The sequence below is a fragment of the Echinops telfairi genome, unplaced genomic scaffold, assembly GCF_000313985.2.
Source record: "Echinops telfairi isolate 266 unplaced genomic scaffold, ASM31398v2 ScPeMD7_4;HRSCAF=17, whole genome shotgun sequence".
Taxonomy (NCBI): Eukaryota; Metazoa; Chordata; class Mammalia; order Afrosoricida; family Tenrecidae; genus Echinops; species Echinops telfairi.
In genome coordinates, this window is record NW_022103900.1 from 5,045,448 (window position 1) to 5,072,225 (window position 26,778).

At 45.0% G+C, this 26,778-nt stretch overlaps 1 protein-coding gene across 1 annotated transcript in view; it reads left to right on the forward strand.

The window, feature by feature from the left end:
- Positions 1-4,627: 4,627 nt before the first annotated feature.
- LRP2 (LDL receptor related protein 2) overlaps positions 4,628-26,778 on the forward strand; it is a 206,496-nt gene continuing 184,345 nt past the window's right edge. Inside the window, exon 1 of the mRNA XM_013004950.2 lies at positions 4,628-4,715. Coding sequence (XP_012860404.1) covers positions 4,628-4,715 — 88 coding nt within the window. The remainder of the gene's footprint in view (positions 4,716-26,778) is intronic.

Here is a 26,778-nt window from a genome sequence, read left to right on the forward strand (position 1 = left end):
GCACTGAGCCATTTGTAGTGCTTTATAATTTAACTGTTCATTTCTTGTATTATATATTTATCTGTATATGATTTAACAGTTCATTTCTTATTATATATCTAATTATCTAAATAAATAAATATATTAAATTATCAGCAATTTGGTTTTATCTCTCTAGAGAACCCTGTCTAACACAACTTTCTATTCCCATACAGAGTTACAGTCTTGGTCACCCACAGGGGCAGTTCTTTTCTGTCCTTTAGGGGCACCATGGTTCAGAATTGACTAGATAGCAGTGAGTTTGAGTTTTGGTTTGGACACTTGCCATAATCAACTTTGCAATGCTCTGAATCTGATTGCAAGGCTGTTCACATCCCTGGACTCCCCAGAGGCTTACTCCATGTGGGGACCCTGCAAATGGATTTTGGGCTTTTGCTGTCAAAACAGCACGATAGGACAGGGTAGAACAGCCTCTGTGAGTTTCTGAGACTGTAACTCTTTACAGGAGTAGAAAGTCTCATTTGTCTTCCGAAGAGCCGCTGGTGATTTTGAACTGCTGCCCTCCTGGTAAGCAGCCCAACTCACAACCACTACACCCCAGCCTTCTTCAAACCAGGTAGGTGTTCACAAGTTAAGCTCTGATACCAAGTTTTCCTTTGGATTTGGACATTATTATTTATAATCCTTGGATCACACAGGCTGGTGTGCTTTTTCCATGCAGATTTAGTTGACAGCTCATTTAAAGGGTTGCTGGTTTAAAGACCAGCCTTTAAGATTCCAGACATGATTTATTTTCTGATATCTGGGTCCCATCTGGTTTCTTCACTGCACTTTGCTATAGCACCTATATCTTCAGTGATTTCCTCAAGAGGGCAAGCATCAAGGTTTCTTTTGAAAACGCTTGTCTGGGAGAACTATAAACTCGCATCATTTAGGTAGGAGGAGGCACATTATAAATTCAGGCGAGAGGAGACTACTAGCAGTGAGGATGAGAAAGGTGAATGGATTTGGAAGACAAATAGGTAGATTCAAGACTTAGAGCTAAAGCTAACAGAATTCCATAGTTGATTACATATGGGAGTGGGGTAAATAGGTGAAAAGCAAAAATGAGAAATTCTGGCTTGGTCCCCAGGGTGGATAGTGTTGCTCCTTACTGAGATCAAACTCACTCATGTTGAATTTGAGGGGTTGGACACTGGATAGGAACTGGCTAGTGGGCAGTTGGGCTCGATGGTGCTCAAGAAGCAAATCTGGTTGGATAAGGAGCAAACTGTGGTTGGATTTTCCCCAAGGATGTTTTATAACTTCATGCCCACTTGAAGCAGGAAGCAAGAGTTGCTTCAGGTGTTTTGAAAATGTTTCCAGGAGCTTAATGATAAGAGAATATGTGAATCAATACCAAATCAAAAATACCTAAACTCAGGGCTATTGAGTCGATGCCAACTAATAGTCATCCTGCAGGACTGGGTAGAAGTGGCCCCTGTGAGTTTTAGGAGACTGTAACTCTTCATGGGAGTAGAAAGCCCCATCTTTCTTTTGTGGAGTGGCTAGTGGTTTTGAACAGTTAACCATGCACATTGCAGCCCAAAGCATAACCACTACCCAGCAGGGAAAACAACACAGACAAGTTAAATAAATAAATAGATAGATAGATAGCAAGGGAATCAATTAAGCTAAAATCTCATCTTACAGTCCTAGGGTAAACTTCACCAGTATAGTTCCTTTATCCCTTTTCTCTTATGTGCAAATGTTCCATAAGTTTGTAAATGAGGGTGCCTCAAGACATCCAGGGAGAAATTCCATTATTTTTGCATACCATTTTCAACGAATTTGTGAAACAAAGCCCAAACCCAAACCCATGGCCATTCAGTCCATTCTGACTCACAGTGGCGCTATAGAGAGGGTTTGGGATGCTTTGCAAATCTTCATGAGGTCAGACAGCCCTACATAATGAGTGAGACATGTGGGGGGAAAGGTACACTTTTGCATTCTATCGAAAAGCGCTGGCTTAAGTCCCAGTTGAATTTGCTTGGCCTTTCCCAGTTGCTGGTCCATAGGCTTCATTTGCCAAACCTGCAACAGGCATTTTCATGGGCACATTCTGGGATTAGCACGTGTGGAGTGCAGGCTGCGGAAGACGCGTTTTCACGCATCACGAGTGAGACTGTATTGAGAATGGGATTTTCGAATGGAGAAGTATGAACGTGTGCGTGTTCAGATACAGTCCAGATTCAGAATGGTCGCTGGGCTCGGTTAGGGAGCCTCGGTCCTCTCGCCTGTTCCCTCCCTTCCCTCGCAGGCCCTCCCACCTTCTCCCCCTTCCCCAGCGTTATTCCGGGATTAACCGGAGGGTCGGCCGCGAACACAAACGCAGCTGGCGGGTCCGCTCGCCAGAGCCCCGCTGCGCAACCACGTCAGGAATTCCAGCGAGTTGGCAACACGGGAACACAAAGACAACAACAATGAGGAAAACCCTCCAGGGCAGAAAGGAATGTTTGGAGCCTGCTGCAGAGAAAGGGCGCACTCACTCACTCACTCACTCACTCACTCACTCACAGCCTCTCACATGCAAACACGCACGCACACACGCTCGCACGCTTAACTCAGAGTCCGGCGCGCGCCTGCGCGCGGTCCCCGGCGCCGTGCACTCCCACGAGCGCGCTGAGCGCAGCGAGCGCCCGAGCCTCCCGCGCGCGCGGCCCTCGGTTCCTCCCACCCGCCGGCGGCCCGGCGCGCTGCCCAGGCTCGGCGGCCGCTCTTTGTAGCTCCGCGGCGCGGAGCCGCCGCTCATTGACTATTCAGCGCGGCCCCAGCCGGCGTCGGAGCGGCGTGACCCCGGCGCGGTCTCGTACCACCGCTCCGGCCGCCCGGAACCGGCATAAATCACCCGCGGAGACTGGAGCGTAGCCTCTCGGCTCCTCAGCGCGCCCCTCCTCCCGCCGGGGTCGCTCCCCTGGCTTCTCAGCCCCCTGCCCCCTCCAGTCCCCAAGCCGGCCTCCGCCCAGCGCGGCACCGAGCAGCGTTCTAGGGACCCGGGCCGGGGCCAAACCTCCGGATGTGCACATGGAGCCACGAGCTCTTCTCGCCATCTCCTAACTCGAAAGCCCAAGTTTCCTCCCCGTCTCAACTCACACGCGCTAACCTCTTGCCAGCCCCCCACCTCCCCAGAAACTCCTGGGACCTGTGCGCTTCGGACCGTGGGGGCCAGCAGAAGTCAACAAGTAGTGCCGGGAGAAAGGGCTGGCAGGTTCTCCCGCTGGGGCTGGGGCTGGGGCCACGTGTTGTCAGGGCTGCCGCCTCCATGCCCCCTCGGGTTACCGGGAAGGGCTCCAGCAACAGCTTCCTTGCACCGGACAGGACGCCTGGGTCCCACGGGCAGGGTGGCGCGGGCCCGCAGCAGCCGAGTCTGGGACGACGCCAGAGGCACCCACACGCCTGCCTCCCTCTGCGCTCCGGGGACGGAGCTCCGACCCTGCTTCTGCGGCTCGGAGTGACCCGCAAGCTGAGGGGCGAAGGGCTTGAGAATCGGTTCTCAACCTGTGGGTCGCGACCCCTTTGGGGGGTCGAAACGACCGTTTCACAGGGGTCGCCCCATTCATACCGGCAGCAAGATGACAGCGATGAAGTAGCCACGAAACTCATGTTATGGTTGGGGGGCACCACCACATGAACTGTATGAAAGGGTCGCGGCATCAGGAAGACTGGGTCCCCGGCAGCCTGTTCAGAGTAGGATGCCCTTCTTCTTTCTCCTTTCTAGACGAAGGCACCCACCCGGAGGAGCTTGGGGTCATTCTTTTCCATTTGACCGTCCAGTGCACGTGTGCTGCCCTTGACACTTAACGTTGCGGGCGTTAAGAAAAGCCAACAGGGAGCCAGCCCCACTCCCTAACTTTCCAAAACAAAAGGGACCCCCGTCTCCGTAGCTTTATGGGAATCGGGGTAGTCAAGAGATCATGGACACTCAAATCATGGATGGAGGTGAAAAATCTCGCCAGCAGCTTCTCCTCTCTCCCTCCACTCGACTTTTTCTCCTCTCGACCCCTTCCCCGTCACCCCCACACCCAGCTTCTCCTCGCTCTTCATCTGGTTTCTAAGACTGTCCAGCGCAGATTTGTGCCGTCTAATCTACTTTTGCCCGAAGGCAAATCTTTCCGCGGAGAGGGCAGCGCGCGCGTGCGACTGTGAGGGGTGTGTTTGTGTGGGAGTCGTTGTGCTTGCCGGACACGGGGAGTGTGCGTCCGTGTGCGTGTGCGATCGAGTACCTGTTCACGTGCGTGGCCCAGGCGGGGGCCTTTGCAGCGCGCGCGCGCGCTAAGTCCCCACTCTTCCCGGAGTTGCAAAGTGCAGGGGGCGGGCCGGGCGGCAGGGGGCCTGCCCTGCTGGATTCCCGCATGCTAGTTCCGGGGCGGCAGGGGCTGAAGGGCTTTATACTCGGCCCGGAGGGTGGGGACTGGCGCCGGTAGAAAACTGGATGCCTCGAGGGCCCGCGTCGGCTTTCTGCCACTGGGAGCCGAGCGAGGCGCCGTGCTGAGGGAGCGTCTGCTCGCCGGACCTCTGCCGGAGCCGCGCGCCCGCGCGCCCACCTTTGCAAGGAGGAACCGCGAGGCCCCTGCAGCCGCGGCGGCCAAGCGGGGAGACCGCTGCAGGGATGCAGCGCCCGGGCGCGGCCGCGGCCGCGGTGTGCGCGCTGGTGCTGCTGACTCTCACCGCCTGCGTACCGCTGGCCAGTGGGGCAGGTAAGTGCACTCGCCCAGCGAGTGCCCAGCGCAGAGCCGGGAGCCTTCCGAGGGGTGGCGGGGTCCCCTAGGCGGCCGGCAGGGAGTGCGGCGCGGCAGGGGCCAGGGCTGGGCGGCGGCGCCGGAGCGGCTCCCTTCGGGGCGCTCAGGTTGCCCTGCGAGCCGCTAGCTAGAACGCCGCGCCAGCGCACCGGCCCCGGTGCGGCCGCACACTTGCGAAAGCAGCCCCGCCGGTTCCGGTGACAGCGCACCCCACCGGGACCCCCTAGTCTTTGTTCCCACGGCGGGGAAGGAGGCTTCCCCCACCCTTCTGGAATGTACTTTATGGTGCTCCCCTCCCCCTCGAGCCCTCAACCCGCTTGCCCCACGGATTTATACTCCCCCGGGCCGAGCGGTCGTCCGCTCCGCTCCAAGCGCACGTTTTCACCTGCCGCGGCCCGCCCGGGAGGTCCCAGCGCGCGCCCCGGGCCGCGGGCTGGGGCAAGCCCCTCCCCCGCGCCGGGGAAACTCGGTCCTTCTGCGACCCCCAAGAGACCGCATCTCACCTACGGATCGTTTACGAGTCCTGATAAGTTTGGAAGGTGGGATTGGCCGGGGGAGCGGCTAGGACACTGGAGGGTTTTCGGAAGGGGTTTCCTTTCCTAGCCGGGAGTCCGGGCTTTTTGTGCGGATGAATGAGGCTGCTCTGCGCGGCCCGAGGTTTGAGGAGCTCGACTGCGAAACTGTTTGGCGAGAGTTGCTTTGCATGCCTTTAGTTGTTGGAGAGGCGCAGGAGGGCGAGGGAGGAAGAAGTGGAGAGAGTAAAATAGTGCAAGGGGAAGAGGGGGGAGGGCCAGAGAAGCAAGTGGAGAGGAAAAGGGGGAGAAGGGCAGAGAGAAAGCGAGTTAGAGGAGCGAGCGAGCGTGCAAGGGAATTTGGAAAGAAAGGAAGAGGGAGGAGGGAGGGAGAGGCAGAGAGCGAGAGAGACCAACCCGCGAGGGAGAGCAGGGATGAATGGGAAGGGCGCAGGGAAGGGAACCGGCGAGCTCTCCCTCGGGCTCTGCGTTGCTAGGTAGCGGCCGGGAGCTGCGTGTGACCGACCACCAGACAGACAACGGACGCTGCAGCCGCCACTGGACTAATCTGTCTGTGGGGACGGGAGCGTTCCCCCTTTCCCCGTCTGCTCCGTCATTCCCGTCGGACAACTTAATTGTCCTACAACGAAAGTGAAGCCCCTATTGTTGTAGGATTAGGCAAAGCAATAAATTGATTTCCCAGATCACATATTGGGGTTGACTGGTGGGGACTGTGGAAGCGTCCCCCCCTCTTTAGGGGCGGGGGGGAGGGGAAGGCTTGTGGATGGGCCGTGGCATGTATTCAAATGGTTAATCTGCTTTCTTTTCCTCAATTTTTAGCTTAAGCTCTTTAGAGGGAATCAGGTTAAGTCATTATACAGCAGCTCCTAACAGCACCCACTTCAGACTTTCTGGGAAGAAGTTTGGAAAACCAGCGCCAATGGCATTGCAAAATTTTTTGGGAAAGGGAAGGGAAATGGGAGACTTAAGGAATTCTTCCTTTGAACATCAGGGTTGGTAACAGTGGGTTTAATCAGACCCTGCCTAGGGTTACATGTAACATCCTAAATAGAGCCATAGGATTTATTATATACTCCTTTCAGTGATTGGCCAAAAGAACCCTTGACTGTATCTGGGAATATTCACGTACACACGCACGCCCTAAAAAACAAGTAGATATCTGTTCCCTGGCTTGATGGTAAAGCCACTCAAGTAACCTGTATTTCTTGGAATTTAAATGTACCTTCCATTTTTGAATAAATAAATACATATATATATTTAAGGTTAATGCAAAAATCCCATGATTTTATTCCACTTTTCCATGAACTTGGAAGGCTGCCCTTCCCCATACATATATACACACAGGCCATACACTTAATATATGTGCCAGGCCATATGGCCGCATGTTATTTATGGACTTGATTTTCATAATACACCTTTAAGGTAGTAGGCAAGGCACAGAATAATTAAGTCACCCACCCAATGTCACACTGCTAGAAAATGGCGGACCCAATCAAGTCTGTAATTTACTGTTACAGCATGATCATCTCTGATGCTTTATTTCTCTGTTCTTGTATATGGAAACATCATCTAAGTTACTGTCCAGATGTGTGGTTGCAAAGGGAGTCGAGGGCTATTTGGCAAAATTTTACTATATAAGGTAGACATTCACCTGCTGCTTTATAACTGTGGGCATTTTTTTTTTTTTTTTTGCTAGAAAACTTATTTCAGATTTCTAAAACCTGAACCCAAACTCTTCATTTCTCATTTTTCTCCTTGACTATTTTAATTAGTGTTTTTCCTTGACTATTTTTATTTCCCCCAATACTTTTATTGGCATATAATTCACGTATCACACAATTCAATTAATCACATCAAAAAGAGTTGCTCAGTCATTACCACTCTTCATCCTTGTCCTCATCATTATTCACGCTCCGTTTGCCCCAACCTCCCCTGCCGCTAGGGTTGGAAACCTCCCCTTAAGGAGGCTAAGGAACCATTAATCCAGTTACTATCTATAGATTTATCTCTTGTGGCTTTCCTGTACAGAAAAAAAAAAACATTTTAAAAATAAAGAAAAAGAAACTAACAAGAATAAAAAAGTAAAACAGATATAAACCTCACTTGAAAAGAAAGCAGGAAGTATGAAAAACTAGAACAAATTTAAGTAGATCACAAGGAAGACCAAATGACAGGGTGCTCCTTGACTATTTTTAGATACTTGCCTTGTGATAGCTTGAGATTTCTCGATTCCTGCTTTCTCCTACTTATCAGATGAAGAATGTTGACATTGTGGATGCCTTTATGTAAGCACCTCATTTTAGGTGGGTTAGTTTGAGTTTAAAGGTAACACCCAGGAGCCCTGGTGGTAGTTTCGGAGCTGCTAACTTCATGGTCAGCTGTTCCAAAACTCGGAGCCAGGAGACACAGGAGGCATTCTGCTCCCTTATAGATTTAAAAAAGCCTCAGAAACCAAAAGGGGCAGTTCTGCTCTGTCTTGTACAGTCACTGTGAGTTGGAACCCACAGTAACGTAAGGACCCCTGGTGGCACTGTCAGGTAAGTGTGGGATTGCTAACGTTAAGGTGGACAGTTCAAACCTACCAGCTGCTCCCTGGGAGAAAGATGGAATTGTCGCTTCAGTTAAAGACATCTAGCCTTGGAAACCAGACGTAGCACTGCTGAGAGTTCGAATTACCTTGAGGGCAACAGGTTTGGTTTGTTAAGGTAGCATCCTTTTCTGCTTGTTACTCATATTTCCAATTTTCATATGTGCATAGAAAGGCTTCTTTAGATCTTTCCCACTCTTTTCTTTGAGGAAGACCCAGATCCAGAATGTGACTCGAAGTTGTTTGAGAAAAGGATATGGACCTTTAAAATCATATTTTTAAATCCAATAAAAGTTTATGTCTTTAATAATATCAGCCTGTATGGCCATTCCATTTCCCAGTGAAGACCATCTGCTTAAAAGAATTGTGGGACCAATAACAAACAGCCAACATTTTGGTTCTGTCACATCTCTTATTTCGTGAATTCCTAACATTTCCATCTTTCCTAATTTTTGACTTTTCTTTCTCTACGTGGAAGGTCTTCCTTCTCAGTGCTTATGGAGCCTCTATCTTAACTCCATTCAATCAAGTTCTATTTAAAAAGGAATTAAAAAAATAATCACACAGTCTAGTTTTGTGCACCTCTTTGATTCTTATGAAAGCATTAAGTGTATGAAATAATTAAAAAAAAATAAACAGGAATTTAGACATCTTATAGCCAGATGAAATGTTAGCTAGCAGCTAGTCAGTTGGCATTATTTTTCAGATAAGCTAATTAAACCTGGGGGGTGGGTAGGGAGAGAGGTAGTGGGCTGTGGAATGTGACATTGCTGAAATATGGGCCCAAGGCATATCATTCAGTATTCCTATTTGAGCAGTTTAAGATGTAGATCCTCTGAAGACCTCATTGAGATGGATTGACACAATGGCTGCAATGCGGCCTTAAGCTTAGCATTAATTGTAAGAACGATGCAGCAACCCACAGCATTTTGTCCTGTCGTAGGTAGGGTAGCTGTGAGTCTGAATGGACTCTACCACTTCTAACAACATCCTCGGAATGTCTGCAGTGTGATTGGTTGAGGAGATTAATTCTAGAGTCTTATTGTGAGGATTCCAACTTAATCTGGTTGACATAGAAAAAACTGGATGGTTATCAGTTTCAGGCTTTAGAGCACTTATATGATAATGAAACACAGTCATATGCCTTGGCTTTTGGTTGGCCCACAATTAGGTCACAATGCCCCAACTCCCAAGAGCCTCCGTATCCATTTTACCAATTCTTGGGTTACCCTAACACATTTCTAAAGATCTTTGGATTTTGTGGTGCAGCCTGATATGCCACCAGGTTGTGGTTAGGTGCCAGCACGTTGACCCTGACACATAGCGACCCACGACAGCAGAATGAAATGCAGCCACTCCTGTGTCACCCTCACAATCCTTGCAGTGTTGAAGATCCTTGTCGCAGCCATTGCCGATCCATCTTGCTGATGGTCTGCCTCTTTTTCGCTGACCCTCTACCAAGCATGATGTCTTTCTCCATCATGAGCACAGACCCTCATGCCCAAAATACTTGAGATGAAGTCTAACCACCTTCTATTCTAGGGAGCATTCTAGTCTATTTCTTCCAAGACACATTTGCTCTCCTGGCAATCTATGGTATAGTAATACTCCCACTAACATCGTCATTAAAACACACCCATCCTTTCATTCTTATTCGTTGCCCAGCTTTTGCGTACAAGGCTATTAAAAACACCATGTCTTGGGCTAGACACACGATAGTCCTCCAGATGATATCTTTGTCTTTTAGCCCTTTAAATAGGTCTTTCGAAGCAGATGAGCCCGCTGCAATACATCATGTGAATTTTCACTGGTGCTTCCAAGGGCATTGACTATGGATCCAAGTAAAATGAAATTCTTGATACCTTACATATTTTCTCTGTTTATCATGATGTTGTCTCTTGGTCCAGTTGTGAAGATTTTGTTTTCTTGATGTTGAAGTATAATCCATACTTACAGCTGTGATCTTTGATCTTCATCAATAAGTACCTCTAGTCCTCTTGCTTTCAGCAAGTGAGGTTGTGCCATTTCCATATCACAGAATATTGAGTCTTCCATCCTGATGCTACATTTCTCATGTCATCCAGCTTCTTTGGATTATTTCTCAGTATACAAATTGAATAAAAATGATGGAAAGACACCTGCCCTGCCTGATTCCAAACCACCTTGTTCTGTTTGACTGCCTCTTGGTCTCTCTGTACCTCATGAGCATAATTATGTGTTCTGGAATTCCCATTCCTGGCACAATGTTACCCATAATTTGTTATGATACCTACAGTGGAATATCTTGACATAATCAATGAAACACAGGCAAATATCTTCCTGATATACTCTACTTTCAGCTAAGAGCCATCAAATATTAGCCATGCTATCCCTGTCGATGTACTGCTCCAACCATTTTAAATTTAATCTTTAAAATTTTACCTGCATGGGATAGCAGTGGAACAGCTCAATAATAGTTGCAGTCTATTCTTTGGAATAGACACAAATATGGGTCTCTTCCAGTCAGGTGGCTTCTTCCAAATTTCTTGATATAGATGAGTGAGTTTCAATTATAGTGAAACATTTCTTGTTTGTTTTTTGGGAAACATTTCAATATAGTTATTAGCATGGAGGAGCTCTGGTGGTGTAGTGATTATGTGTTGGGCTGTGATCCGCAAGGTCAGCAGTTGAAAACCACCAGCCGATGATGATACATGGGACAAAGACAGGGCTTTCTACTCCTGTAAAGAATTACAGTCTCAGAAACCCTGACTTCTAGGGTTGCTATGAATCAGTGACTTCTATTAGCATGGAATAATTTTTTTCAGGTTCTATCTGTGAGCACTCTAAGAATATTGACAGGTTTAAAAGTTGTATATTTAAAAAATTATGTTACCATTTCTAATAATGATACTGAGAATGTAGATGTGTTTCGTGGGTGACCAGACACACTTTGTAATAATTGACTTCAAACTCACTGCCATTGAGTCAGTGCTGACTTACTCATAGCAACCTGCTGTGGGTGTCCAAGACTGTAACCGTTTACAGGAGTAGAAAGTCAAGTTACTCCCAAGGAGCTGCTGGTGGTTTTGAACTGCTCACCATGTGGATCTCAGCCCAATGCATAATCACTACACTACAAGGATTCTGCAGAGGGTTTCTGTTAAGTCCTAATAGCTAGGATAGATTAAATAGCAAATAGAGGGTGCTTACAATTACAAAGGGTGCTGAATTGAAAAGAAAAGGACTATACAGATTGACTGCCTAATGGAGAATAACTGAAGTGGTATGAGTTGTGAAGCCTTGTTCGGTGTGGGAAAATGATGTTTGATGGAGTTTTCTTACATAACCACATGGTTAGATCATATCCTAATAATTTTACGATTTTGAGGGACTTAAGATCCTTTCTACTAGTATAACAAGAAATGTCTACAGTATCTATATTTATTGTCTACAGGAGGCTAGTGAATAAGTAAACTCAACATTAGAGAAGGTTCAGGAGGATGGCCACTGAAAAGAGTCGTCTAGATCTAGAGTTAAAGTGGGCCGCATCTTTGCATTTAAAATCCTGAGGTAGGCATTCACCAGCTTCTCATAACCTTGCCCTGGATACTGCCAACATCTGAAAGGATCTGGCATGTGTGGGCCTGTTTCTTGAAAATGCTTAGTTTGAAATGTCAAGGGCCTTTCTTTGGTCAATATGTCCATGGGGGCTCATGCAAGCATTTCCTAAGGAAACGGTTAACTGTCTCAGCATTGTAAGACAAGGCTGGAAGAGCTTAGAGGATCTGGATTTGAAAACTGGCTCTGCCGCCTACTGCCTGGGTCATTCAGTGTAACATTCTTGGTTGCTTGGGTCACTTTCTCCCTCTCCTAAAATCATAAGATTAGCATGTATCTACCTCATGGTGATGCCACACAGTCACGTTGATGCAATGTGTGTGAAGCGTTTTATGGACTGTGAAGTCTCCTACGGACTTCGATACACCATTACTACCCTTCTTCATCAATTTGACCTTCTCCAAACTTAGCCCTGTGCTTGAGAGGTCTTGACTACGAAACCACACACGCTTTCTTTCTCCAAACTCAGAGGAGAAATATACTGTAGTATCTTGGTGTGCTCTTCACAGGTGATCTTGTGAATGATACATCTGTGCAGATCAGCACCTTGTTTTGCAGTAACAAATAACCTTATCTGTTCATCAGGACTCTGATGGAAATCTTATCTCTAATAAAATGAGATCATAACATGTTGGCAAAATACAGAAACTGAGGTCAAACCGCCTGAAGTCCAAAGGGATACGCTGAACAGGCACAGATACGAAGCTGAACTATAGGAAATCACTGTTTTTCTAGATCAGAAATATTCAAATGCTGCCAGTTTCATCTGGTTCAACCTCATGTAAAATGAAGGCTGAGGTTGTTTTGCCAGTCTGAGTTCTCTTTCTGTATCTTGGAGAGGTTTTGAGGAGATTGAGTTGTTTTCCAGCATGGCTGTTAGAGGATCCCGGAGCCACATTCTGTCATGTCATGTCTACTGGGAAGGAGCAAGGCTTTTTGTCTTTGTTTCCAGCCAGGCTCAGGTATGTCTCAGGGACTCTGCCTGGGTTATGTGTTCACTGGAGCTACAATCACTCTGTCAAGGGCCATGAAGGTTGCTTACTTACGGCTCAGGCTTTAGTCACATGCCTGATCCTGGAGGTCATGTCGTAAGGGTGGAGGACATCAAGGGGAAATTGGAGTAAGGCTATCAGAAGAATGGTGAATGGAGATTGGGTTGCACAAACAACAGGTACCCAGTACACTTTATCAGATAAAACTGACCCATGATGTTATTTAATTTTAAATGTGAAGACAGACTTGAAAAGGCTATAGAAAATTTTCAGGAGTGGGCTGTCCTGGGATAAGTCCATTGATTGAAGGAAAGAAGTACTAGAAATACTAAAAGCGTGGTATCCCGTGTTCACGTGGTCATGCTTGCTTTGGCGGCACATATACCATGTTCACATGGTCATGTTGTAACTTTAAACAGGGCAGGAAAAGATGATTTTAGAAGGTTCATTTGTAGCCTAAAAGATTCATGTTTGGGTCAAATCTTTGTGATAAACAGGGAGAATTTAGAAAAATGAGCTGAACGCTCAGAATAGGATTTCATTTTTCTGGCAAATGTAGTACTTAGCCCCTTTCCAATCTACTTCCTTCCCTTGTTGATATTCCTAAGACTTTGCCTTAGGAATTCCAGGCACAAGGCCTTGACTTGGAGCATGGGGAAGAGAGAAAATAGAGAAGTCAGGTTTGGAGACAAGTTCAAATGCTTCTGTGGAGACAGAATTCATCTTGGTGCATAGCCAAGAGTCGTTAGCATTTAACCTAAGGACTTCTACCATAAATGGTTGAATAGATACCTTTCAGACTTCACTGGATTAACCCAGAGCTACCAAATCTAATTACTCTATGCTCCTGGGTATTTTTGCTTCTGTTTAAGTCTCATTTCTAAAAACACGAGATAGGAAAATGGCAGCATTTTCATTTCAGAAGTAAGGGCACTTCTGACTCTGGATAGGGCTGAAACACAATACAAGGAAGTGTAAGTTTCTTCAAGAAAATGACTGAGCAGACAATTTGAAGTTTCACATGAAATCTCAATGCGTTTGGTCATTAGCCCTCAGGTCATGCCTGACCTCAAGGTTATTAGAAATAGAAATGAATGAAAGGAGGAAATGCAATTTCCATTCTGTGCATTGAAAAGTTAAACCACTTGTTACCATGGATGCAACGGCTTGTTTATTGTCCAGAGCCTGAGATCCAAGTTTGTAAGCAATGCTGGAGGTCTCCTTTAAGTTTATCTACCATCAGTTGGTAACACATTACAATTTCTAGTAACTTTGAAAATAAGCTGTTACTCATTGGTCTATTGATTTTCATTGAGTAAGAATATAACTACTTTTGATTTACAAATCACTGATGTGGAGAAAATCTGGAAAATGGAAAAGAAGAAGGTAGCTATAAATCTTTTGGGGAGCCATGGTGATGTAGAGGGTTAGTTGGCTGATATCCAAAAGGTCAGTAGTTTGAAACCACCTGCAGCTCCAAGAGAGAAAGATGAGGATTTCTACTCTTGCAAAGATTTACAGGTGCCATTCTACTATGAGTATGAATCCACTCAATGGCAGCGAGTCTCTTAGATTCCCTTATCTCGTCTTATAGGGTCAGAGATTTGCAAATAATTTTGGGCCCCATGCTTTGTTTATTTCATTAACAAAGGTTTTTCCTAAGTAAAGACTGAAAAAAGACTTCTAGGAGCTTCATTTGTAATCTAAAGGATTTTATGGCTACGTATTTATTGCAATGGAAAATTTAATTAAAGTTGAGTTTAAGAATGGAAGTCTCCTATGGCATTAAGCTAATGGACTCCACATTTTAACGTCACTCAAGGAGGAGAAAGTGCTTGTATGTACTTTCACACTGGTTTAATCTTGATGTGGGGAAGGGTATGGAGGAGTATTTTTGTTTAAAGGAACAGAAAACCCACCACAAAGTGGCTTACACAATAAAGGGTATTTATCAGCTCATGTAAGTACAAAACTGGACTATTGGGTGGGGTTCAGGTGAGGTACAATCAGGGCTCTCCAGTTCCTTCCTTTTATGTGTGTGTGTTTTGACTCTTTTTTGGTTTCAGCATTATTTCCAGTCTCTCTTCCCATATGGCTGTCATGCCTGGCAGGGCAGATTGGGCTGCATATGTCCTTGATCAGGTCCCTGGGGATCTAAACTTTAAGACACCTTCACCTATGTCCTCAGAATACTTCTTTCCTTACAATTACTTATAAAGGAAGAACCGAACTCACTTCTGGTGAGTCAAATCTGACTGGTGCTAGTGATCCTCTGCATTTGTGAGGTGGTAAATCGTTACAGGAGCAGACTGCCTCATTGTTGGCCCTTGGAGTGGCTGATGGTTTTGAACCCTCAGTTAGCATCCCAGTGCCTAATCTTCTGAGAGTAGACCAGTTAACTGAGATATCTTCCACAAAACCATGACCTGAACCCTCCAAACCAAAGAGCCAAATCCTTGTAGCCAAATCAGCTACTTTTTCTTGTTTTCCTCATTATTTTAAATATATGAGGGATGAGTAGAGGTAGAAGTTGAATTGGGGCAAAGTTTCAGCCAACCTATAACCTGTGTGGGGCAGGGGGATGTGTCCTGGGTCAGGCTAAAATGGCCTTGCTCAGCTGGATGTAACATGACTTTGGGTAAAGCAGCTCTTTGCAGCTGGTGTGGACCCCGAAGGAGCAGAGTGCAGGTAGAAAATCTTTTTCAGCATACGGGCCATTGCAAGGTCTTCCAGGGAGGAGAATCTGGATGATGCATCTCTGAGTCTACCCCAGATTCCCATCCAAGTCCAAGTCTACATCCTCACATTGATCGGCAAGACTCTCTCTGGCCTTTCTGTAACCTTTGTCCTCATTCCCAAGTCTTTTCCCACTACTCATGTTGCTTCAGGCACAGTGATGTCCTAGCTTCCTTTCTAGGACCGAGTCAGCACCTAAGACTTTTGTACCTGTGTTCTCTCTTCCTGAATGCTCTTACCTCAGGTTGTGCATGACTTGCCATGGGTCTCACTCCTAGGTCACCTTCTGACCACTCCCTTTAGAATTACACCCAATGTAGCCCATAGACATTTCTTCTTCCTCTTTTTTAATTTACTTTCTCTATCCTCCCCCCTCTCTCCCACACACACAAAAAGAGGAAAAAACCACTTGGCACTGTCTGACAAAGGATGCAACTTAGAGAATGCAAATATATGTATTTACTTACTTATTATCTCTTTAAGAGGCAAATTCCACAAGGGCAGAGATTTTTAGCTCTTTCATTCATTTGCTTTATCCTCAACATCCAGAACAGAGCTGAATACATACAATTTGAGTTGAGTGAATGGCTGGATACCACCGTGGTTGACACCCACTGAAGAAGAGGTATCTGCAGCCCATCACCATGTCCCTGGTATTATAGTTCCATCATCTCCAGGTCTGGAGGCCCCTTCAGAGTCCCGATGAATAAAAAAGAAAATTTCTCTCTGTATCAAAGTGAAGTGTCTCAGTAGTGCTGCCTTTCTCTTCATTTGACTCTCCCTTTTTCTCTGACTTACTGTTCCCCTCTCCTGGGTATTCTCATGCCTTGACAGTAGCTGATACTGTATTAGCCTATTAAACTTCCATCTTAGACTCTGGGTTACCCTGTAAGAAACCCCTGTTCATACAGAATGGGTCATTATGCTATGTTTAGGACTGATTTGATATAGTAGCTTTACAAAAAGTCAAGCCCAAGTTTTGAAGACATTTTGTTAGTGGACTGTCATTCTGTGTTTAAACAGAACACAAAAGAAAGCTGTCTGGGACTTCGGGCACAGTGAAAACACACGTGATCAAACAAAAGACCTTCTATGAAGAGGGGCGTGATTTCCCAACTCTAGGAGGCAGCACGGATTGTGGTGGAAAGGACATCACATGTCAAGTTAGGACTTCATGGATTGTGATGAATGAAGAACAAAATGGGCCCAACCAAAGAGGGGCCCGGACTGCTGAAAAAGACTCAGCTGCTTGTCCACTGGACATAGTCTTTCTTATGTCAGACTCCATTCTTCCCGGGGCTTCTGATGCAAGTGTGGCAAATAGGTTAAAGTCGGAGAATAACTCAGTTATATGCGTGACCAGGAAGGGAAGTTGTGGGAATGAGCTATAATAAGAGATGATTTTTTTGGAGTACTTCTATGTTCCTGGCACCTTTCAGTGCTTTACAGGTATAAGTGTATCTATCTAATGACCCGTCTGAATTTCATGAATGAAGTAGGAAGGACCAAGTCAAAGACAGATTAGGTAATTTTGTCCAAGACCATCCAGGTAGTAAGTGGTTTAGATTTGAACCTAGAGTTTATATTCTTTGATCTTTTAATTGTGGGTAAACTAGAGCAAGTAGTCGTTCTTCTGTAGGGTATCAAACAAAGCTTCATTTTAATGGTTCATGTTATGGTTTGATAAAGTCATCTCATTTCAGGGTTGTACCTTTGTAGTCCATCAGTCTTTTGACATTTGAGGGCTACTTTTGGCAGTTATTCAATATCGAGATCTTATGGTTGAGACCTTGCCTTTCTCCAGGCATGACGTAACTAGCTAGTGCAAAGGCTGAGAGGTTCTAGAGACATAGGCGCTGTCCCTTCCTGTTGAGAGTAATGTGATATTTCCTTTAGAGGCTGGCTGATTTCTGACTTTCTTGTACACTCTCATCCCACTCTCTGAAAAGATTCTCTATTCACAATGACATGTCTTTCAATGGAAAGGCATTCATACTTAATCAGAGTGCCATTCTAATTTTCTACCCGGGATGGCGGTGATGTATAGATTTTAAAAGGTTGTTTTTACTTAATGAGAAGTCCTCGTGTCATAATGGTTAGGCATTGGCCTGTGATCCACAAGGTCTACAGTTCAAAACCACCAGCTGCTCCATGGAAGAAAGATGGGACTTTCTATTTCACTAAACAGAGTCTCAGAAACTCACACACACACACACACAAAGAAATGCAAAGGGGCAGTTCTACCCTGTCCTATAAGGGTGCTATGAGTCGGCATCCACTTGATGGCAGTGAGTTTTTGTTTGTTATTTAATATTGATTAACGTCTTCCAAGTCTTAGAAGAAAGTAATGACGTGAATCTGTTTGCACCGGAGTTTGCTGCTCTTACAGAGATGGAGAAAGCATTTACTGATGTGCTAAAAGATCTCTTGGTCTGAAAGCACTTTGCATCCTGCCCAAAGGTGTCTGCTCTGTCACCTTGAGAGCCAGCTTTTAAGAACAAGACATGACTCTCATGACCTTCCTGTTAAAATGAAGAAAGGCTTACCCTGTACACGAACTGCTTAAGCTAGTCAAGCGCAGCTCAGAAAGAATGAGCTGCAGGACGAGGTTGTTCGGATGGACTGTGAGAGGGGAGAACTTCCTAGGAGATGAGAGGATGTCAGCTTCATCTTGTATTTGTTTTGTCTGCATCCACTCTCCCACCGCCCACCCTGCCCCAAGGAAAGGTATTGCTGCATGTTCATTGCTTTTTCCTTAGTTTGGTTTATGAGGGCGTTTCTGTGGCTGGTGGTGTCCTGGGTTACATGCTGGGCTGCTAACCACGAGGTCGAGGCCGGCAGGAGGCTTTCTGCTCCTTGAAGATTTACAGCCTAAAGCCCGAAGGGGCTGCTGTGAGTCAGAACTGACTTGATGGCAGTGGCTTTGGAGTGAGTTTTCTGTGACTAACCTGTCAATGGCCTTCAGTGGTAGCATATCTTACTTTCCAGTGTGGTTCCCTTTGGTTAGCTCAGTTGAAATGGTATTGTTAGACTATGAAAGACATGGACCTCAGAATCAACCAATATGATATTCCGTAGATACTCGTCAGTACCAGGTGAGAAGAGTGAGAAGAAGCTTTTGAATGTGTGTGACAGTTGTAGTTTTTTGCCGTAATAATCACTATTCATAGGAAATCTTATTTGTGCTTATATTTAGTGTATAATACAGTAATAATTTACAGATGATTTAAGTACTAATGTTGATTGCTAAATGGTTAATTTCTATGTACCAACACTTTTTTTTTCTTTTCTCCTGAAATAAAAAATTTACTTCTTCTCTGATACTTGGTGCAGTGAGGTGTTGAAAGAATTTGCTAAGTAATCATTAGAGTCTGTGATTCTAGAGAAAAGCAAAACGCACTGTTTAAAAATTGAACCTAGTAAGTAGAAGACAGTAAAACCAGATGTCTCCTGCTGTGAATTATTAAACCCAGTGCCAACAAGACAGGGCACCAAGTGGAACTTGAGTTGAGAAGGATGCATATGGCATTGACCTCTTTCACGACTCTGTAAGGGAGCCAAAGGATCTATCTTTAATAGCTGCTGCTGATTGTGAGTGTGCACATCAGGATTCCACTGTGATCCAGGTTTAGTTTTCAAGCATTTTGCTGTGATTGAAGGAATGAGAAGCGAAGAGAAAGGTTTGATGCAGGTGGATGTTAGTGCGCGCTCCTTTTAGGAGTGGTCCAGGCTTGACTTGCCAAGCCACCTGGAGCTTTCGCTTCTTCCACAGCCCTCTTGCCCTATTGGCTCATCTGTTGAACAAACATTTTTGTTTCAGAGAAGCTGTGGTCTTACTCTGTGTCAACCAGAGAGAACCGGTGTCAACCAGAGAGACACAGAACATGACATTCTTTCTGGTTTTAAACAACAGTGATGGTTTTACTTAAAAAAATGTTTTTTGGGGGCAGGGCCTTAATTAAGCATCTATAAAAAAGGTAATATGACTCCACAATTCTTACATGGGCATTGGCATTGATGTAGTGCTTTATTTTCAAAATTAGCATAGCCTAAAATTGACATTTTGTGTATAGTTCTATTACTTTGAACACATCTATAGCTTTGTGTAACTACCACTACAGATGAGGAACAGAGCAGTTCGTCACCCTCTAAATAAACTCTCTTGTGCTATTCTTTTATAGTCAGACCTCCAAATTATTCAAGATGTGTGCCTGGCACAGATGGTAAGGTTACAAGGCTTGTTTTTCTTGAGTATAATAGAGAAACAAAATAGAACAACAAACAACCCAAAAAACCCTGGGAATATGGAAGCTCCTTAAGTATAGTCATATATAATATTTTATCTCCATGTCTGTATCTATACCCCCAAACTCGGTTTCTGCCTAGTTTGGAATCTGCCAAGAAAATGCACTCAGAAACCCCCCACGAAGAGGGCAGAGGCTTATTTATTTATTTTTAAACAACTTACCCCTTTGACACCTGGAAAATGATTAGTTGATGTTTTCAAAGAAGATTAAGTCAGTGGTTAATTAACTGTGGTAATCAGATGACTGTAGTCAATTAACTCCTTGTTAACAATTTCCATCAATTTTGTGAATAAATGGCTAAATCAGTAAATTATATTCTTAATGTTAAAGACTCTTTCCTGATATATTTCACTGATGACAAAGTGGAGATTTCTTTCTTTCCCAACTTAATGCCCCCTCCCCACCCCCGCACTCCCTGACTCTTACTAATGAGAAACTCCAAGCCAACTTTAGTTTGAGAGGAGCATGCAGCGTAACTCAATACATTGTTTTGACGGAAAATCAGGCTCCAGGACAGACACCTTTGCTCCTTCGTCTCAGCACTTTCTAGAAGAATAATTTAGGGAAAGAAAACTTAATAAGTAAGTGTGTACATGGAAAGATTAAGGAAGAATGAGGGTAGCAAGTAATACTGCAACTCATTCTTGGATGAGCTTTTACAATTAAGTCTTTTAATTTTTTGTTTCCTTTCTGGATGACGAACACAATAAAATGAAGCAGGGTTGGGCTTTTAGCTACAAGTAGACTTTACATGCTCTATTTTGAGAAAGCTTGTCAACTTTCTTGGATCTATTGATTGCATTAGCCTGTAATGCTTGGTTGCACTTTTTTGAAATCCCATTTAGACAGGCAACTAATGTGTTACTTTTTAATTTTCAAAAACTTTATATTGTGATTTGGGTGAAAGGTTTCAGAGCCCATTGGTTTTGCCTTCAGCAATTCATACGCATTTGATTCGGGACATTGATTGCAATCTCCACACTGTAACAGCACCCATTCCCCGCCCCCAGGGTTTTTCTCTTTCTGTCCTATCAGCCATCTTGCCTTCTGAGCTCTATCCCTAAGTGAATACTGCCTGTTTGATCTCAGGAGTATGTACTTCCCTGGTGTACTCTTCACCTTAGGAGCCTATCATTTGGCAGGCAGTCAGTTTTAGTTCTCAAGGGTGTTTAAGAGGCATCATCTCAAGTTCCACCACTTTCCATCAGAGCAAGCACGATCACTTTGCGTTTTGTTCTACATTTTCTCTCACTCAGCCCTTTGGACTAATTGTTCCTGTGTCTCTGATTCTCTTCACTCTCGTGGGGAGGGAGTAATAGTGCCGCCTTAGATGGCTGCTCTTAAGCGTTCTTTCTTCACCCACAAGCAGTTTTAGTAGCATGTAGCCAAAGCTTTTAAGACCCCAGTTGCTACTCCCCAAAGTAAGGTGTGTTAATGCTGTCTTTGTGGACTACGTTATGCCAATTGACCTTAGTATTTCCAGAATCCGTGCTGCTGAGCCCCGTCATTACTTTCTAGAATCATCATTGAAAATTCTCTTATCCGCTTACGTGATTTCATTCTGTCTCCACACATGTGAGCAAGAATACTAAAAACCGTATGTCATGGCCTCACACATAGCAGAGCATATTCTGAAAGGTATTGCGTACTCAGGGGGTGGCATCGTTGGACAGACGCCACCGTTGGACAGAGGGATGTTTAGAGCTCCTTCAAGAACGGATAGGTGCCACTTTGAATAGCTTTTATGGAGTTAGCAAAATGTACACATTTGAAAAAAGTCTTGTGCTTGAATCATTTCAGATTTGTAAAGATATTCAAGAGAAAACCCCTACAGTTTCCTTGAAGATCCAGAAGCCAGTCTAAATTGTGGGAATGAACTGAGACCAGTCATGGAAATGAAAATCTCAGGTGGCCAATCAGGGCTTTGGGCTTTCCCCAGCATTATAGACGTTCACTGGCCATGCCCACAACTCACCTTCCTCCACCCCTGTCTAAGGATCAGATAGCGCAGCAGATGCTACCTGGGACAGAGTTAAACTGTGGCTGGGCCATGTCTGGTGCTGGGATGTAGCCTGGATCTGGAGCGGGGAGGTTTTTCAGTCCAGCTGCTTTGCTGTTGGTACACCCCTGAGCCACGCGACCTACATGAATTCCAGCTTCCTGGACCGTACGATGGGGGTTAGCAGTTTCTATCTTCTAGGTTCATGGGAAGATTTAGAGGACATTGTGAGCATGCAAGGTTCTGGCACTTGATGAGTATTCAGTAAACACTTGGCCCCACAGGGAACCTGGGCCAAATCATTCCTAGTTGACCAGTCTTGGTGAGGTCAATGCAGCGACGCAGCCACATGCTGTGGTCTTTTGAAATCAAGAAAGCTCTTGTCAAGTTCTCTATCCATAGAACTTGCTGGAGGGCAGGGAGAGGGGGGAGGGGGAAACACACACACACACAGACACACACACACCCCAGCTTATTTTAGGAGGTGAAATTTTGGGGAAAGAATATGGCCAGGGGACGAGGGCACACAGCCTCTTTTTAGTGAGGTGAGACTCTGTTTGCCTTTCCTTCTGCACCACGACTAGTTTTAGGACCTTCCTTACATGAGACATGGTTTGGTAGAGACGTTGTAACTTTCATTGTACATACTCAATAAGCGAAAAGGATAAGCCAACTATAAGAATTAAAGGAGAAAGACATATGTTTTATACTTAAGCGTTTATGAAATCTCAGGATAGACCCCTTGAAAACATTTCTATCAGATGGGTAAAATATTGACAAATTAGCAACCTCCAGGCTTTAAAAAAATATGCAAAGTGTTTGGTGACATTTGCTTAAAACTAAGGTGGCCTTATGGATTTTGAGAGGCTCCCATTCGACAGTTCAACAGGTCAGCTGATGCCTGATAAGTACCTGGGGAATTGACTTGACTCCCCAGTGGCATTGACTAGCTTTAAGATCTTGGATGTTGAAAATTTACGTAGTATTTCACCAAAGAGAGACTCTGCTCCAAGCCAGTCTTTGTAATTTGAAAGGCCCTGCCAGGACACAGGGTGAAGAATGAGAAGGTGTCCTGAATATGCCATGCCCTTCTCCTGCAAGTTGTGGTTTGCGTCCTCTACCAAGCATGCCCTCGTGTCAGACCCAAATATTCCTAACTCAAGGGCCCTTTCCTCCACACTGCCCTTCTTCTCCTCCTCCTCCTCCATTTCCCATTTTAGTAGTTTTATTGGCATAAACACTGCTTTTCTTGATTTCCTCTGGATGTTATCTGAATCTCTTATAACAGTTGTCATTAAACCATGAATCACAATTATTTGTATGTTTACTTTATAATAAGACCACTGATGCTAAGAGTGAATCATGCTTACCCACTCTGGAATCCTGTGGCTGGTATAGTGTCGTAAAAAGGATCACAAGAAGCCTTTGTTGAATGGAAAAGTAAAAGTTCAACCTTAGTTGTAATAAAACATCTTTATCTCCTCAAGTTGGTGGTAGGCTGGGCTGGTGTAACTTTTGTTTGAAAAAGATAAACACTTATGGTTGTCTTGCATATATAGCCTAGTTGTATAGTAGAGGGCTACTCTGGTAGTTCTAGGGATCTAGCCATTTATCTTGCTGTTCCACTATCCTCTGCTAGTGACTTCCAATCTTAAAATCATCCCATTGTTCAAGGTGACTGCTGTAGTCAAAGTAATGTCTTCTCTGTGTCAGAGAATAGAAAGAGAAGGAAGAAGAGAAAGGTGTGCCTGCTCTCCTCCTAGGAGACTTTTCAGAAGGCTTGTACAACAGTGTCCGTCACACATGGTCCCATGACCATACCTAGCTCAAGAGAGGCTGACCTTTTATTGAGCACATTTTCACCTTTAATAAAGCTGTGAGACTGTTACTGATGAGAGAGGGAGAATGACTGTGGTGGTAGGCCACTAGGGTCCTGGCTACAGCTGCTTAAGCGACACCAGTCATCCTGTGTTAGCCTTCAGACCCTCATTTCAGGAGAGTCCTAGACAATTGGAAAAACTCGGGGTGCTACTTTTGGAGAACGATATCCTCAGGAACAAAATGGTTATATGCAGTAGCCCCTTAAAATATTGGAAGACCCCTGAGGAAGAAAACAACAGAAGCTGTCCCTGTTCTGAATGTTCCCAAGGGATTGGATCAGACCAGTGAAAGGAAATTATAAGCATGTAGCATGTGGTGAAAGAATGCCAGAATTTGACTTTAAGGTTTCTTTTAATCTTTGACCTTTAGGGATGGATTTAACATAAACACGTCCCCCTGTGAGTTTGTGATCTTGAGGTTAGAAATATCACCGCTTCTCTGATTTCTTTATATCAGAGTCTCATTAGCCTGTGTTTGGTATGGTGGTGATACCATTAGCGTCTACATTTTGAAAAAGCATTAGACTTTTTCTTTGGTCAGAAGTGGCATCTAGATTCCCTCCATTTTTGGCCTTTTTCAAAATGTTAACAGGTCAAAAATTCCACATTTATCCAGATAATGTGAAGAGAACTTTTAAAAGGTGGATACTAATATATCAGGATTAAGTAATCTCTTAATGCATAGCTCAGTAATTCAATATATGTCACTCTTAATGCCTTTGGATTATCTATGTTTAGATAACCAGTTAATAGTATTCAGTTAAACACAATGTAGTTATTATTACTAAATGTTTTAAACACTCTTGAAAATGTCTTAAAAACAGAGCTCTATAGATCAACTGGAGAAATTGCCTACCACATTATTTATCTCAGGAAGTAGTTGTTAGGCACTCTGGTGGCATTGGGAGCTACCCGCAAGGCCAGCAGTTGGAAACCACTGGTTGCTCCCCGGGAGAAAGAGGAGACTTGTTATTCCCATAAGAGCTACAGTCTCAGAAACCCACAGGGGCAGTTGTGCATGCATGTGTGAGTGTGTGAGTGCGTGGAGGAGGTGTTAGTAGCCAGGCAGTTGGCCTCCAATGTCTAATAGGATGAATTGCTGCCCAGTCCTGTGCCATCGGAGGAAGGTCACCAGGCCTCTATTAAGTAGTGATACCGTTTCGAAAGTGCATGCTATAGATCTGTGCCCCATATTTTATCTATCTGTATGAACTGTGTTATTTTGCTAGTTCCCGTTTGAGTAATAAACTTGCTTTCTTCCTTGAGTTTCTGCTAAAAGAGATGGAGAGCAAATGGTTTAAAAATAAAAGTGATGCTTTAGTTAATAGCTTACTCAGCTTTTTTGGGGGGTGGGGGAGAGGTAGCATTATAATCATGTACATTTTAAAAATGTTCAAAGTGAGTTTCAGATTACGAATACAGAAGGGCAAGGAATACTTTAGGTGGCACAAAGAGTTCATCACTCAAGGGAAAGCGGAAAAGTTGGAGGTTCGAACCCACTCAGAGCTTCTGAAAGATCACAGCCTTGAACAACCTGTGGGGCAGTTCTGCTCTGCACGCCTAGGGTCACCGTGCGCTGAACCTGTCTGGAAGGCAATTAACAACAGAAAGCAGAAACACATCTATGTGAAATCAGAAGCATTTCAACCTTCAAAGGAAACCATCTTTATAGTTTAAAGGATCAGAACACACTCCTCGATGAAGAGTAATGATAGGCAACATTTGTTGCGCACTGACTTCGGCTAGACATTCTATTCGCATCTTTCCCATGTGTGGATGTGCAAACGGAGCCTCATGGAGATTAAATAATAGGCGCATCACTGAGTTCGTTAAGATGAAGGTCCGGAGGCTTGAACCCAGGCTGTATACTGAAGGCACTCAAGTACACAAAGTTCCTGGACATCTAAGTCACTTCCCACCATTCCCTTAATTTTAAAATACCTGTGCGAAACATGCAGCAATCCGCCTGTCCAGCCTGTAAATCTCAACCTACTGTAGAAGCTGTTGGTGCTTCGAAATGGAGGGAAGAAATCATGTATTTAATATTTAATTGAGGTATTTAAGTGGAATCATGTATCCAAATTGGGGGCGGGGTGAGGGAAGCCCCGCAGTTACTGAAGCGAGCCCAGTTTATTGAGTGGTGGGAAGCGCATGGCTAAGTGAGCATGCTGTGGGATGAGTATCAAGTTCATTTCTTGATGGACGACCTTTGCGACATTGAACTTCCTTGCCGGGGCACCATCATGGGCATGCACACAGGAATTTCCCATCGGGAGGCATTTGTCTATCTTGTGTTTCCAGTGGCAGAATGGCTTCAAGTGCGAAATGGTTGAGGGAAGGGGTTTCAGCTTACCAAAAAACCAGAGCCCCAGTGGTGCTTCAATAAATCATGTCCATTTGCTAGTCGGCTCTCTTTGAGGCCTTTGCTAGGACCTTTTCCCGATTTCAGAGCCAGAGATGCCACCCGGTTCTCCTGGGAAGCCCTTGGAAAGTGTTCTAACTGGCCTGTCTTTTATGCCGGGATGCGATCTCACTGGCGACGAGGATTCTGGCAGCGGCAAAGATGGTGCTTTATACGTACCGTGACCTGTGCGGTACATTCTTAGGAGCCCCGATGAGAAACTTTGCCCCTGAAATCTGCCCCACGTGTTGGTGAGTAAGGTATTGGGCATGAGAGGGTTTCCATTTTTGTGTTGAAAGTCCGAGTGCCAAGAGGAAGACTTTACGGATCACTGAACCCTTCCTGTGAGTGAGACAGCAGCTGAGGGTCAGGGTGCTGAGCCAGGAAAGCTCCAGCCGCCTCATTTTCGGAAAGGTTTTCGGGATGGGGCTGGGAGCGATGCAGCAAAGGTGGGACCCTTCGCTAGACAAGGTCCCCATCACCTCCTTCCTGGACTCTTTGAAGAGTCATTTAAATTTCAATTCTTTTTCCTTCTTTGTCACTTCACCTACCAAACCTAGTGACGCATGGAGTGCTCATAGTAAATAGTCAGCACAACCTTCTCAGGAAAGAACAGGAGTAATTTAGCCGTCGGCGAGAGATAGGATGGTTTCTTGCAGAGAGCCAAAGAGCCAAACTTCTTAGAGCAGTTTGCTGACAATTGTTATTCTGCTTCCTCAAAAGCACAGAGACACGAGGTCTACCCGAGCTTCAATATCTGGCATGTTTGTTTGTTTCTTTTTGGACTTTGGAGCCTTTTCTCTGGGTGGGAGCGGGTACTTGGGAGGGTGATAAGGTCTCTCTGTGAAGGTGGGATCAAGTCTCTGGGATGCTTCATTTTTCCTTTAGGAAGAGCTGGCTGTCTAGAGTTGCACATTCTCATTCAAACAGAAGGAAAGCAATCACTTACGATGAGAAAGTTTTCCTTTGGATGGGACTTCCTGTGC